This window comes from Mesocricetus auratus, unplaced genomic scaffold (genome assembly GCF_017639785.1).
Source record: "Mesocricetus auratus isolate SY011 unplaced genomic scaffold, BCM_Maur_2.0 Super-Scaffold_100022, whole genome shotgun sequence".
Taxonomy (NCBI): domain Eukaryota; kingdom Metazoa; phylum Chordata; class Mammalia; order Rodentia; family Cricetidae; genus Mesocricetus; species Mesocricetus auratus.
This window is the reverse complement of record NW_024429203.1, coordinates 14,646,952-14,662,394: the sequence shown is the minus strand read 5'-3', so window position 1 is coordinate 14,662,394 and position 15,443 is coordinate 14,646,952. Positions and strand designations below refer to the sequence as shown.

The window sequence follows — 15,443 nt, the reverse complement described above, 5'->3', positions numbered from 1 at the left end:
AATACACAAGACCCAGGTTCTAGCTCCTGCGTGGCAAAAACTTTAGAATTTCAGAGTAGCAAATCACTTCCTCGGCTGTACTCAAGTGCTCAGTTGCTTAGCCGTTGCCCTGTAAAGGGTATTTCCATGACAGAGCACTGAGCCTGAGCGTGCATGAGGCGGGCGGTAGAGGAGGAGGGGACTGGGCTCTTTCAAATCCCCCTTCTCTGTCCCTCAGAAACCAACGACAGGTCTGCTAGCCATCACCTTGGCCCTCCACCTCTGCGACCTGGTGCACATCGCTGGCTTCGGCTACCCAGACGCCTACAACAAGAAGCAGACCATCCACTACTATGAACAGATCACGCTTAAGTCTATGGCGGTAAGCAGCCCTGCTTGGGAGCCCAGTGTGCTAGGATGTTGGGTGAGGAGGAGAAGGATGTTGGATGGGGGGGTGCATTGGGTCACGATGTGGTTCGGGATATGGTCATTCAGTGTCAGAAGTGGGACCTGGGCATCTGGGCACCCCAGCTGGCATCCTCTGCATTTGCTACATGACTTCTGTCTCCCTTCTGAGAGCCCACATAAGGCAGAAAACTCCCAAGAAGTGTGGGGCCAGGGAGTGGGGGAGGGGGACCTTCTGAAGACAGAGAGGTATGGGGGGGCTCACTCACTTCCTTGGCTGTCTCCACAGGGGTCAGGGCACAATGTCTCCCAAGAGGCCCTAGCCATCAAGCGGATGCTAGAGATGGGCGCTGTGAAGAACCTCACGTACTTCTGACGTGGATGAGAGCTGTAACATGCCAGTTCCCTACTTTGCCACTTGAGTGGCCCCTGTCTACGGTGTTGGGATGCCTGGTGCCAGTACAACTCACTTGAACTCACCCTCAATGGGAAGGGTGTTCTGGGAGTGGACGGGTCTCAGGAGAGGCTATGCCTGGCTACTCTGGTGGAGTCCAAATCCAGATAGGTGTACACACTGAGGCTAAAGGAGCCTGGCCAACGTGGGGGGGCTTGCTGCTGTGGCAGCGTCTCTCTGCCAGCACACAGAGATTTCATTTGTTTTGGGGGGTTCTTTGGTTGGTTGGTTTTGTTTTTTGTTTTTTGTTTTGTTTTGTTTTTTGTTTTGAGACAGGGTCTGACTGTGTAGCCCTGGCTAATCTGGAACTCACTCTATAGACCAGGCTGGCCTTGAACTCACAGAGACCCACCTGCCTCTGCCTCCCAAGTGTTGGGATTAAAGGCATGTACAACGTGCCTGGCCCCAACAACAAGAGATTATTTAACACTCTATTTAATTAAGAGATAGAAAAATGCAATGGGCTGGTCCCCTGGCATTCACAAAAGGAACACAGTACAGTGTTCTGCCCACTTTTTAATAAAATTGGCCTGTTAAGGCCCCGAACTAGAGCTGGCCTCCCAGGAGGATGGAGACATCAAGAGTGGGAGGGTGTCCTCCAGAGAGAGGTTGCACTTCTCAGCAGGCATGGGAAGGGCATTGACAAGGGGGCTCCATCTAGAAGGGGCCTCACCTGGAAAAGAGGTTATAAAAGACCATTAAAATATTTTTTTTCCTAAAATGGAAGCACTTGTGAGATTCTGTGTCTTTTCAAGTTGGGGAGAATATTGCTGGGAGTGTGATAATGCACAGACCTGAGATTATAGGAGGACACAGCCATTTCAGGAAAGAACTTTTATTGGGATGGTGCCCAGGTGAGCATGACCATCCTGGCAGAGGATGTGAGCAGCCAGTGCCCAGATCAGCCCTGTCTTCAGACATCCAGCCTGGCATCTTGCATCCAAAGGGACCGAGGACGGGAGGAGAGGTGAAGGGTACCAGTGGCAGTACCCTTCCCGTCATCCTCCCTCTAGGCCGGGAATCGCATGTTTTAAGGACAGGGTGGGGTTACACAGAGAAAGCTATTTCTCCTCTCACATTAAGTGGGAGTCATAAAATAGAGCTGGCAGGAGGTCCTATGAGTGCAGCAGTACAGTTTGCCAAGGTTGGAGTGGGCAGGGCTGGAGGACGGCACTGGAGGGATTTGGCAAGTCCTGTCAGCCAGTCACTGGTCCAGGGAATGAGGCTTTCTTTCCCAGGGCCCTTGAATCTTCAGTCCTGCCATTTGCTTGGCTCCCTGGCCTTTATTCTCCACCCTCCAATCCCTGCTCGGCTGCCAGCTGGGCCTACTGCCCCCCCCCCCAGCTTTTCCTTCACATCTGGAGCCAGGAAGGAGTGTTGGAACTGCCCCTCGGGGACTGGAACTCACAGCTGTGTTCCTGGCTTTCTCAGAAGGAGCTAAGTCTTGAGGTTTTGAGACAAGCCAGGCCGGGATGGGACAGATACAGAGGGGCAGTGACTTGGGAGGAAATGAGGAGGATGACACCACACTGGGCCAGTACCGAGAACAGCCAGCCTCATCCAACAGCATGCTCCTGCTCAAGGGTGCTGTGTGTGGTCTGAGGTGATTCTCAAAAGCAGTTGGACCCTAGTGTCTGAAGCCCCATTTCTCTACCCACTGGGACAAGCTATTTTAGAGGCTTTGTCTTTGGAAAACTTTGTAGGGGATCGTGAGTGCCTCTTCTAGGCACCAAAAAGGGAGTGTCCATTTCTCCATCCAAGGCCTATGAAAGTGACTGTCTGCACATATGATCCAGCTGCCCTGGACTGAGGTCACTGCCTGATACTGAACGTGACTCAACTTGAGCCGGAAGCCGTACACTGCGTCACACTGCCCCTCCCAACTCCACAAGTTCACATACATGGGGGAGTTTATAATCTTAGGTTGACAGCGAGACCCTCACGATCACATACATAGCAAAGTGTGTATCTGGGCATCCACCCAGGCCGTTCTTAGCTGGGGATGGGAGCGGGCCGAGCTCTCTTCAAGCTCTGCAAGCTGAGGCAATACCCTGCAAGGGTCAGGCCTGGGAGTGGAGCTTTGATGTGGAGTTGTTGGATGGGGCTCCTTGGTGTTCTAGGAAGGAAGTTTTCAGCCCAACTTATGCGAGTGGGTCGTCTGCCAGCTTGCCTGGTACTGATTAAACCTTGCCCTGAAAAGGCAGCAGGAGGGGAGTAAAAGAGTTTACATCAGGTTGCGCTGGGTAACTCCTGCTAGTTCGCTCCCAGCTCAGTCCTGATTCTGACGCCTCTTAAAGTCAGAAGATGCATCCACTTGTCAGTTACCTGGGGTGACTGAAAAATGGAGATTCCTGGGTCTCACGCGGCTGGGCGTGGGGCACAGAATCAAATTCTAACAAGTATCCAGATCCACAGCTCTAAGTCTAGACTCTAGGAGATCTCATGGGCCTCCCTTCAACCCTCCCATCTGGTTTGCAATAAAACCCATCCTAATCCCTGGTGCCCTTGAGCGGTGTTAAATTAGGCGCACGGCGCAGGTCCCGCCCCAGGCGGGTGGGGGTGGGGGCTTGACTGAGCTGTCTGTCTAACCGTTGTCCGTGGCTGGGCGGGGCCATCGGACTGAGTTTCTCCGCCCAGGTCCGCTGCATCGGGCTGAGCTCTGGATTCCCGGGTTCTCTCGGTGAATGGGGAGTCGGGGGTAACAATCGCTGTTCCGAACTCTGCCTTGCTCCACGAGGTCTGGGAGGACAAACCGACTGCCGGGGAATAAAAGATGTATTCAACCACGGCGTTAGAGTCTACAAACCAAGTCCTCCTTCACGGGGGAAACTGAGGCCCTAGAAATAAAGGGAGGGTCTCCCAGCTCGAGACGACTGTCCTGGGCGGCACATAGTATAGATCTTCCATCTAACACATTTAAATGATGTCTTAATTTAAAAGTGTTGCTTTTATTTTTGCTTTTTTTGTTTTAATTTGTTTTATTTTAAATCTGTCTGTGAATGATACGTGCACATGAGGTCAAGCGTTGGACCCCGCTGGCGTTGAAGTTACAGGCGGTTGTGAGATGCCCATCGTGGATGCTTGGGAACCGAATTCTGGTCGTCTGGCGCTTCATTCTCTTAACCGCTGAGCCATCTTTTCAGCCCCTCCAGTTGAGGTTTTGATTTACGTGTTCAGAGGACATAAGTATATATTCGATTGCTTTCCTCCTGAGACTGTCTAGTCTACAAAAAATTTGAGCTTGGAAACAGTATTGTCTGCTAGACAGTTAAGTGTAGTGTGCACACAAAAACGGCCCCTCCCTGCTGTGCCATTTAATTAGCCGAAGAAACCTCTGTTTCTCCATCTGGAAAATACCGATTACCCATGCCTGTATCACAATGAAATCCTAAGGATCTAATGGGACAGTGATTGTAAAGACATTGTGTGGACCGTAAAGTGAGTTATAAATAACGGAATTGTAAAACAGCCTTGCATAATGGAAAATGCTGGAGAGTGTATGGAACCAGTGAGCTAGATTTTTGGGACCAAGTACTTGCCCCAGTAATGAGTTAACCCACTTGGTATGCCCACAGGCTTAGAGCACCGTGTCAGTAAAAGGACAGAAACAAAGTTTTGCATAATCAGTAGACCGGGTTCAAGCTGCCTTTCTAGCAGTGGCTTTCAAGTTACAGTTTGACACCTCTAGGGATACTTGGAGAAAAATTTGGAGGGTGAAGTCACTTGGTGCCAGTGGTCTGTGAAATGTAACAGTTGCTTCCTAAATATGGTGAGAAGCACAACTCCACAGTTGATATGTGCTCCTCAAAGTCTTCTGATGACTTGGTAATCTTAATTATAGCTACAGAAAATGATTTGGTAGTTCAAAATCACCTCGGTTCTGTACAGGCTGTGGTTTTAGGAAATTAGATCTGTGTGCAGATGGCCCTCAATTACTGAGGATTCCACTGTGTGATCAAGATGAATTCAGTGGAATTTTGATCTTCCTAGCTAATGATATGTGGAAGAATATTCCCTTGATGCTAGGCTGGGGCAGTGACCCACAACACATTGAACCATTCATGTGGTCACAGCAGGGGACCCACGGTGCTCTACTCTGGGCTGTGTTCTGGCTAGGTGGATTGTTGCTCCCCCCCCCCCCTTGAGGCAGGGCCTTGCTGTGCATCCTAAATTAGCTGTGGTACTCATTGTGTAACCCAGGCTGGCCAGGTCAGAGCACTACTCCTACCTCTTCAGTGCTAGGATTATACATTGTCACCACACCTAGCTTAAATGCACATTTATAATATATTTATCATGAACAAAGAAGTGTATCAGAATATAATCCCATTATACATCAAGGAGAGTGGTGTGTGTGTGTGTGTGTACTCCATCTACTTTTTTTTCCTGTACCATTCTTTGTAAAACAAAACAAACAAACAACAACAACAACAGAAACCCTGTTCAGTGTCAAGTCCAAAGAAAGTAGGGACAGGTGGGCAGTGGTGACACACGCCTTTAATCCCAGCAATTGGGAGGCAGAGGCAGTCGGACTTCAGTGAGTTGAAGGCCAATCTAGTATGTCAGGACTGTTATACAGAGAAACCCTATATGGAAAAACAAGACAGACAGACAGAGAGAGGGGGGCAGGGAAAGAGAGAGAGAGGGAGAGAGAGAGAGAGTGGGAGAGACAGAGAGAGAGGGAAGGAGAGAGAGAGAGACAGAGACAGACAGAGACAGAGACAGAGAGAAGAAAGAAAGTTGGGACAAATGGCTCTCTGTGGTGCCTATTAGCATACAAAGTGCATGCTGGCCTGCAGGCTTTTTCTCAGTGTCATTGGCTCTTGTCTGCTCTTCTCACCCTGCCCTCTACCCTAAACTGCTCCAGGTCATGAACTTTCCTTCCTTCAGCTTCTCTTTCCTATATAGTCCTGCCATTTTGGCCATGCACCTCTTGATTCTCTCTTTGATCTTCCTCTCTTGGCCCCCTCTCCCTTGGTCCACCACTCTCTGCTCTCTTACTTTCTTCTTTCCCCTTCCTCTCTGAATCCCCCCTCTCCTCTCATGGCCCCACCCATTCTGCTGGAGCAGCCATGTCCTCACTTCATACAATTAGGATCTTTGGATTTCTGTGCCCAAGAAATAAGCTGACCAGAGATGATGGTGTGCACACTTTTAATCCCAGCACTTGGGAGGCGGAAGCAGGTAGATCTCTGTGAGCTCAAGGCCAGCCTGGTCTACAGAGAAATTCCAGGACAGTTAGGGCAACAAAGAGAAACCCTGTCTGAAAACACCAAAACAAAATAAGGTAGAGGGTTGGGGAGGGTATAATTCAGTTTTAGAGTGTTTACCTGGCACACACAACGCTCTGGGTTAGATTCTCAATACCACACAAATAGAATGTGGTCAGCCTACATCTGCAGTTCTAGCACTGGCATGATGATCCGAAGTTCAAGGTTATCCTTGGGTATATAGCCAGATTGAGGCCACCCAAACCTGGATTACACGAGACTCTGTTTCAAAAGGGAAAGGAACTGAAAAAACAAGATTGGGAAATGATCTTGAGGCTTGATTGATGGCTAATTTGAGAGGAGCCCAGATGCCTGGTAGCCTCAGCTTCTTCATTTAGAAGGACAGCAGGACAAGCAGCTAGTGTTTGGTAAAAGGGTTGTGGAAACTTGAACTCTGGGAGGCAGGTGTTACTGCTTGCTCAGATCAGATGGAGAGGGCTAAAGTATACAGAGGCTTGTCTTGCCCTCTAGGAAGGATGGGGAGGTGGAGAGGATGGAGCTGGGCGGACCTGGGCAGAGAGAGTGAGAGGAGGCCCGGATGTCAAAACACCCCTTTCGGACAAAAGTTGCAGTTACTGAACTAGGCTGTTTAGAATCACCTGTGATTCAGATACTTCCTAAGGCACCATTTACATCTGCCATGAACTTTCTCTTGTCTCAAAGTGAGTTTTTCTCTTTGTTAAGCATCAAACTTCTCTATCTAAGGATGTGAAGTCCGAGAGTAGAAGTCGGAGTCTGACAGAGACTCGGGCTCTGCCTTCCTCTGTGAATTCCCTGTACTGATGTAGTCCTTGTGTGTGAGTCACAGAAACTTTTTAATTAACTTTCCTGAAAATCCTGCTGTTGTTCTCACTGACATCACTGTGTCTATATTTGCCTTTTTTCAATATTTCTCCCAAGTTCAGTGTCAAGAGTGCAATTTCTTAGTGCCCAGGCAACAAAGCCCTGGCCCTTAAATTTCCATGCGAGAGTGGTGAAGGTGGTATCTTTAACTTTGTCCCCTTGATATTCTCTTTGCCTAATTGGCAGTGACTCGTGGGGGATGAATCCCTTCCTAAATTTAGATTCCTATCTGGACTAATCATTTCCTCTTGCTTGATTGGAGATAGATTCCACAGGACTCACATTCTCCCATTGAAGCTGTGGCTTCCAGACTTCATTTTCTAATCTTTTGGGTGGTATTTCTTTAGCCATCCTCCTCTCAACCACAGCACCACAATTATAATAAAAGACCATTCTTCAAATGTCCTCATTGAATCCCCATTAGGTTTAGGAGCAGCTGAAAGATACATGCGATTGTCTGGTGTTCCTCAGTCAGGGAGCTCAAGGGATCCTCTTGATAGGGGTTTAGGATGTCCCTGCCCTGTGGGTGGCTTGACCGTCTTGAAGAAGAGCACTGGGAACATGGAGCGGCTGGTGGATATTGACAGAGGCACACATACAGCCAGGGCTGGCTCAGGGGAAAGCACATATTGAGCATGGAGTGTAATTGCCCATGGGGTAGTGGACACATAGTGTGCGTATAACATCAAGGTTGTACGCCACAGCTCAATGATGTATCCTGTGAACAATATATGTCCACAAGAGGCTGTTTGTTTACTTATTTTATTGTCTGTTTTGAAGTTCTGGGGATCAGACCCAGGGCTTTGCACAAGTTAGGCAGACACCTTGCCATGAGTTATATCCTCCTCCTCCTCCTGCTCCTGCCCCTCCTCCTCCTCCTCCTCCTCCTCCTCCTTCACAAAGGGCCTTTTGAGAAGAGCTGTGATCAGATTAGAACGGCAAGCCTGTGATGAGAACATTCAGTGCATGTCAGACCCAGGCTAGGGAGGGTGGCTCAAGGAAGAATAGCAATTATGGAGGAAGTGGATTGATGATCCAGCAGCAAACAGCTCCTCATCCAAGAATATAATCCTTGTGGGTAGAAAGAAGGACAACATGACCTTTTCTCATCTTTCCCTGTTTGTGACCTGGCTGGGAAGACTGAAACACGGGGGATCGCAGCCTTCTTTATCAGCTTGACACCAGAGATTGCCTCAGGTTTTGATGCTAGAACTGCCCATGGCTGGTGTGCAGTTACACCTTCTAAACCCAACCCAGATAAGATTGTTTCCTAAAGACCTTTGTAAAGCAGAAGGGAAATTTGAGATTTCATATCCTTGCCATTAGTTTGTGTCTAAATGTTTCTTTCCCTAATAGACAAACTTACTGACCCTTTAAATAATTTATATTTCAATTAAGATTTTTAAAATTTAAGTATCTAAACAGTAAGAGTTTGAGAGCAGGGGTATGGCCAGTGGTAACGTACTTTCCTAGCATGCTCCAAGACCCTGGGCTTGGTCCTTAATACTACAAGAGAAAAAAAATAGTAAAAGTTTCTCTCTTATGAGTAAAGTTTGTAAAGAGGACTCTAAGGGCAGAACTTCCCTTAATTTTTTTTTCTTGATGGAGGCCCTCACAAATCACACATTCCTGGGAAGTTCTAATCAAACTGGTGGATGTAAACCCTTCCGTTTCACTTCCTGTTCCATAATAGCAAATACCATACCTAGCATATTTTCCTCCTCATCCAGGAAGTGAGGGTTGAATTTCCTGTTAACTCTTCTGTGTTCTGAGAAACCATCCAAGGACCACATCAGGTTGGTCTGCATCAGTTTGTGGTTTTCCTTCGCATTCCAGAAACTCAAAGGTGGCTGCTAGGCCTGTGTTTTATAATGGCCTGTTTCAACAGGTTTCTCAGAAATAGGTTTGGTGTGGCAGTTAGCTCTTCATTCGAGAGCACTTCCTTTTCTGTGGAAGTTGAAGGGTGGTGGAAATAACCCTGGCCTTTGCAGATTGATAGCAAGCCTGAGAATTAGAAACTGGGCTCCTATCCAGGGATTGTGAGCCAATAATGAAGTCCCAGCTATCAGAAAACTGGATCCTGGCCTGGGGTGGGGGATGATACACAGAGTGTCTTTGTTTCTCAGGGAGTTTGTGGTCTTTCCAGGTCATCTGGGGACTTAAGGTGGAGGATGAAGGCCGGCCTCCTTGATGGAGCTGTGACTTGTCCTTATCCAGCCAGCTCTTGAGTGGCCTTTGTTGTTAGCTACTTCCACGAGTACTCTAGAGAGTGGCTCTGAGCTTGCACTGTATCATGGAGACATCGTGTACTGGCATGCGTGTCCAAATCTTACATTTGCTTCTTATTATCTCTGTGATCTTGAGCAAGTCCTTTGGCTTCTTTAAGCCTCATTCCCACATATGCAAAGCACGAGATGCTTTATCAAGTTGTGAAGTCGGTAAACTGCGAGTGTAAGAGCGTCATGTCATCTCACAGAAAACACCACCAGGGGAATTCAGGGTTTCCCACTTCCTCCCCTCCTACCTTTCTTTACTAACTTTTCTCCACCTCCGCTCCTGTGAGAGTCAGCAAGGCTGGAGACAACTGGGGGAGCAAACGTGTGTGGACTCCTCAGTGCTCCAGAGACCCCCTCCCCGCTCCCCTCCCCCTCCCACCGGCCTGAAGTGGGAGGAGCTTCACCTACAGAAAATTGTCTAGTTCACTGTATGTTTTTCTGTCCATGCTGTACTCTCTTATAAACGTTGTGTACGGGTGACCTGTTTCTTGTGCAAGTCTAAATGTGTTTGTACACGGGAGAGTTAGGCATACACAGCCTAGTCTGATTGTGATCACCTTGGTGCTGTCACTTCATCTTATGTAATTATCCACATTTTTTCTCTGTGAGTATCAAGGTCCTGGAGGGTGATGGGTTCATTAAGTACCATGGGAGCCTGGCGTTAGTGGTGCACACCTTTAATCCCAGCCCTCGGGAGGCAAAAGCAGGTGGATCTCTGTGAGTTCGAGGTCAGCCTGGTCTACAGAGCTTGTTCCAGGACAGCCTCCAAAACAATACAGAGAAATCCTGTCTCGAACCCCCCCAAAAAAAAGTACCATGGGGAAGTTTTCTTTCCTGTTCTGGTTATTGTGTCATAATTCTTGACTCCAAGAAAGAATGGATACTTCCACCCTAGTAATTCGATGTGTATGTGTGTGTGTGTGTGTGAGATAGAGATAGAGATAGAGAGAGAGAGAGAGAGAGAGAGAGAGAGAGAGAGAGAGAGAGAGAGAGAGAGAGAATGCTGTGATCAGGACTAGAAAGTAGCTTACCCAATAGTGGAGAGGCTATCTTAAATGCCCTTCCCCAATAATAAGACTGATGACTACCTTATATGCCATCCTAGAGCCTTCATCCAGTAGCTAATGGAAGCAGAAGCAGACACCCACAGCTAAACACTGAACTGAACTCATGGAATCCAGTTGCAGAGAGGGAGGAGTGATGAGCAAAGGGGTCAAGACCAGGTTGGAGAAATCCACAGAAACAGCTGACCTGAACAAGGGGGAGCTCATGGCCCCCAGACTGTTAGCTGGGAAACCAGCATAGGACAGACCCAGAACCCCTCGTAGTGTGTGTCAATTAGGAAGCCTGGGCAATCTATGGGACCTCTGGCAGTGGATCAGTATTTATCCCTAGTACATTAATGGACTTTGGGAGTCCACTCCACATAGAGGGATACTCTCTCAGCCTAGACACACAGGGGACAGTCTAGGCCCTGCTCCAAATGACAGACTTTGAAAATCCCCCATGGAAGGCCTCACCCTTCCTGGGGAGCGGAGCAGAAAGGGGATGGGATGGAGCTTAGTGGGGGGCAGGGGAGGAGGGGAGGTAGAGGGAACTGGGATTGACATGTAAAACAAGCTTGTTTCTAATTTAAATAAAAACATCTGAAAAAAGGAAGTACCTTATCCTACCATGTCCAAGTGATCAGGAGAAATTAATGGGGCAATCCTTTTAAGTCACTTCTTTCTTAGTCTAGCACATCAGGACAGTTTACATGTAGTTATGGGTCTTTGTTCTCTACTGGCAAAGGGTAAATGCATATAGAAGAGGAAAAGCATTTTGAAAGGAACCTAGAAGGGACAGAGGTCAACAATCCTGGAGTCTAGGAGAAGCCAAGATGGTACAAGGAGCAAGGTGTAGAGCTCCAGTGTGTACTTTCATTTCTAATCCTTCTGGCTGGGGTCCTGCAAAGGATGAGATCAAGGAAACTGAGAGAGTTTTGAAGCGACAGGGAATATAATTGAGGCAGAAAGTTACTCTGAATGGAGAAGCTACAAAGACAAGGTTAGCATCACCCAAGGAAACAATGTGTAGAAGAAACACAAATTTGATGATGAAGGATCTCATGATTGATAAGGACCTCCAAGAAGGCTGCGGAAGAAGAGTCAAAAACTAGTGAGGACCTTCCAGTCTTAGAAACAATTTGGTTCTTCAGAGTTGGGTTTGAACCCCACTCACTGTACTAGCACACTACTTCATTTATCGATCCTGTCTTCTACGATGATGTTTAGAAGTTTACTCTGGTTGGGCAGTGGTGGAGCAAACCTTTAATCCCAGTACTTGGGAGGCAAAGGCAGGTGGATCTCAATGAGCTTGGGGCCAGCTTGATCTACAAGTGAGTTCCAAGACAAGCAGGGCTACAAAAAGAAACTCTGTCTTGAAAAAACAACACAAAACAAACAAAAACAAAACAAAAATAAAAACCACAAAAGTTTACTTTGATTTTTTTTTTGAGCTCTGTACTTGAGTGTTAGAGTGTTGGTGAAAGTCTGTGGTCTTTCAAGAGGGCCTACTTCTTATACCCAAAGTGGAGGAAGGCTCCCCTACAGAATAGTACTGAGAAAAAATGCTGTAAAGATCTGGTCAGTGTCCAGAGTGATGGTATTGCCTTACTGCATTTGGTAAAAATTGAGGTTTGTGAGACCTTGTTTTGGTTGATGCCATCCACAGAGTCAACCTGTAGGTTCTATTATGGTCACAACCAGCCCCAACAATGACTTTCCCTGCTGGGAAAAACTGAAATAAAGAACAGCCAACAGACAACAAGCAAAAAGCAACAGAAAACAAAAATCCCCTGGGTTTGCACAATGTACTTGAACTCTTGGGGTCCTGTGGCTATTCAGGAACAAAAGCACAGAGCAGGTTTGTTGGGGGTAATGGCCCTACTGTTTATTCTTAAGTGGGGGAGTGATGGGAGGGAGAGGTGCAGAAAAACTTTCCCTCTTGCACGCAGTCCAGTCTACTGGGGAATGGACAATTGTTCCTTGTGTTCATCAGCTGCGAAAGTCCGTCTCATCCTCCAGCCTGTACTTCAGCCCCCTCAAGTCCACACCTCCCAGGAAGCACTCTGCAATAACTGCTCAACAAGCCCTGGCCAGAGAAGTTCTCACACTCCTTATACTAGCTTGATTGTGCTGCGGGAAGGAAGGGAGAACACAAAGCAGGGGTAAGGATGAGGGCAACGGCTTCGAATCGTACAGCCTGGCACAGGGTGTGTGGGGCCAGGTGTTCTCCAGGCATCACATCCTCCCTCCTCCCCCTCCCTCAACTCCGAGGACACTAGACTCTGATGGGCCAGTCCCACCGCCAAGCTCAGAGGCATCAAGTTCAAGAACAGAATATAGACACAAAAACACCAAACAAATTGGAGGTGGGCTCCCAGGCAGATGCTCCGTTGGCCAGGGTCGTTTCTCAGCCCTCAGCCTCTGTGGTATGGGCTATGCACAGTGCGGAAGCTGGGGTCTCTGGAGCAACTCAGTGCTGGGCAGAAGTCCTCTGTTCCCCAAAGCTGTAGGTGATACAGGCACCAGGGATGGCTTATGGGCAGCAAGAAGAGCTAGGAGAGTGGACGGCAGTTTCATAAAAGCCAAGTTCTAGCTGCCCCTAGTGCCTGTGGGAGGACAAGGTGGCTGAGGAACCTTTGGGGAAGAGCAAGGGACAAAGCCCTGAGCACTGTGCACTCGGCTGCATCCTCTTCATGTCCCACGCGGGAGACAGGTTTGTGCTTGATTAGAGCTTCGGAGCAAGGTGGTAACAGAGGTGCTTGGGGGTCACCCTGGAGGTGGCCAGTTCTAGGGTCCTCTGCAAAGTAGCCCCAGTCCTTGGAGAACAAAAATGTCCCCGTCCTCCTCCCTGGCCCGTCCCTGCACAGTGTGTGATCCTCAGACATGAGTCTGCATCCGCCGCTGCAGGGGTCGACTGGGGTCGGAGTTCTGGGAAGAGGACTGGGAGTGATGGGAAGAGGAGGCAGAGGCCTTGCTGGCCTTGTCGAACTGCACGTAGCCGTCCTGCTTGCCACTGCTGCTGACACTGCTGTCACACTGCGTGTCCAGGAAGGAGCTGCTGTCGCTGAGGGAGCCCCTCTGAAACTCCCGCTCACAAAGCTCAATGGAAGAGCTGCCCATGCCCAACACAAACCGCTGTCCGTAGTCGTAGAGGCGGCCCTGGCCACTCAAGGTGCTGTAGATGTTGGTGAAGGACATGCCTGTGGGCACACGCTGCTTGCCTGTTGGACGCAGGTCTGGCTGGCAGCTGGACAGGGAGATGGTTGGGGTTGAGTGGTGTTCTTTGAAGGTGTTGACGCTGTAGTAGCCATTGGTGGGGTCCTGGGTAGACAAGAACAAGAGGCATTTCACCATGGAGCCTTCCCTGGCTATGGCAGGAGGCTTGGCTGACCAGTGCTACTTTGCACAGGGGAGGCATGGAAGGAGGGAAGGACTGGGAAGCAAGGGTACTGACCAGAATACAGGAGGGGTTAGCATGGCAGGGATGCTAGTAGAGCCTGGCATGTGATCATTTGTCAGGAGGGAAGGTGAAGCTATTCCAGACCTGGTTTACATCTGGGCAGTGCAAGATCATTCGAAAGGCAGCCTTAATTGTTTTTATATGTTTGTCCAGAACATGAACACTGAGACAGGGTTTCTCTGTGTAGCTTTGGAACCTGTCCTGGAACTCCCTCTGTAAACCAGACTGGCCTTGAACTAACAGAGATCCTCTTGCCTCTGCCTCCCGAGTGCTGGGACTAAAGGCACGTACTACCCCTTTACAATCTGTGTGTTACAAGGCTGTGGGAGGGGAGAATTGTAGCAATCCAGCCTTAACTCAGGGGCAAGGAGAGCAGCTGCCTTCAGCCCCTCCCCCTTGGTGACACCTGTCTCCAGGTTGGCCTTGAGTCCTTCTACTCTGCTTGATGTGGTTCTTTGTGTGCATAAGACATGAGATCATCCTCTCTGCAGTCCACACCCACTACGGCCACTCCTACCTTTAGGTTCTGAAACTCCTTCTCCTCTTCCTTGAGGACCTCCAGCTGCTTCAGCACAGAGTCTTGCTGGAATTCACCCCGGTCCATCTACAACCCAAAAATGGCTACTCAGTGCAGAGAAGGTGGGCTCAACGCCACCTCCTCCCAGGAGAAGATGAAGAAATGAGCTCCGTATGTGTCCCCTGCGCAGTCTAGACTGCAGAAAGGCAGGTGAAGGAGTGAGGATGCAATCCCAGAGCTCAGTGATGCTCTGGGAACTGTTGTCCCAGGACAGAGACAGGAGAGCGTGTTCTTCCATTGGGCAGGGACATCTTCTCCAGACTGCTCACTTGAATGTCTGTTGAGAAAGCCTGGCCAGATCATGCACTCTGGGTCCTTTATATACAGAGTGAGATGCAGAAAGATGGAGAGCTCTGCTCACCAGGGAGATAGAGGTAGTTAAGTAATCCCAGAATATCACATTGCATATAGAGCAGGCTCTTTAGGGCAGTCTGTTAAGCAGGCCGGGTTGTTGGAAGAAATCTCCATCAAGATGCTGGCCATGCAGGTGCTATGGTTTGGATCTGAGCTATCCCCCCCAAAGGCCATGTGGTCAAGGCTTGGTACTTATCATGTGGTACTGTTACGAGGTAGTGCTTCATAGAAGGAAGGGAGGTCACTGGAGGTGACCCTAGAAGAGGCCACTGGAACCCTGGCCCCTCTTGTCTCTGTTTGCTTCCTGGCCAGCATAAGGCAGAGTCTTCTCAGAGGCATGCTGGGCTGTGATGTTCTGCCTTGACATGGGTCAGAAGGCATCAGGACCCATGAACATGGGCTGAAACCATGAGCCAAAAGAAACCGTTCCTCTTTTACTTTTTAATTAATCTATCTCTGTGTGTGCAAGCCCTGATATATCACAGTGTGTGTGTGTGGACATCAAAGGACAATTTTCGGAAGTAGGCTCTCTCTTTTCTCTGTGGTTCTGTGGTTCAAACACAGATTGTCAGACTTGGGTGTCATTGGCTTTCCCCTCCTGAGTCACCTCACCAGTGTTGGTTTTTGTTGTTGCTGTTATGTGACAGGGACTCATTTTGTAGCTCAACTTGACCTGGAATTTTTGCCCAAGTCTCCCTCTTCCTCTTCCTCTTCCTCTTCCTCTTCCTCTTCCTCTTCCTCTTCCTCTTCCTCTTCCTCTTCTTCTTCTTCTTCTTCTT

General features: G+C 48.8%; 2 protein-coding genes across 8 annotated transcripts in view; one reads left to right on the top strand and one right to left on the bottom strand.

Moving 5' to 3' along the window:
* Positions 1-1,559, top strand: part of St3gal4 (ST3 beta-galactoside alpha-2,3-sialyltransferase 4) — a 45,750-nt gene extending 44,191 nt beyond the window's left edge. For both annotated transcript variants that reach the window (XM_005085833.4, XM_021222860.2), the window contains exons 10-11: positions 218-361; positions 674-1,559. In XM_005085833.4, coding sequence (XP_005085890.1) covers positions 218-361; positions 674-760 — 231 coding nt within the window. In that variant the 3' untranslated portion in view covers positions 761-1,559. The remainder of the gene's footprint in view (positions 1-217; positions 362-673) is intronic.
* A 10,577-nt stretch (positions 1,560-12,136) lies between these two features.
* The window catches only part of Kirrel3 (kirre like nephrin family adhesion molecule 3), a 556,652-nt gene continuing 553,345 nt past the window's right edge, over positions 12,137-15,443 (bottom strand). For all 6 annotated transcript variants that reach the window (XM_040729989.1, XM_040729991.1, XM_040729990.1 and 3 more), the window contains 2 exons: positions 14,251-14,337; positions 12,137-13,594 (listed from right to left, as the gene is read on the bottom strand). In XM_040729989.1, the coding sequence (XP_040585923.1) occupies positions 13,151-13,594; positions 14,251-14,337 (531 nt within the window). In that variant the 3' untranslated portion in view covers positions 12,137-13,150. The remainder of the gene's footprint in view (positions 13,595-14,250; positions 14,338-15,443) is intronic.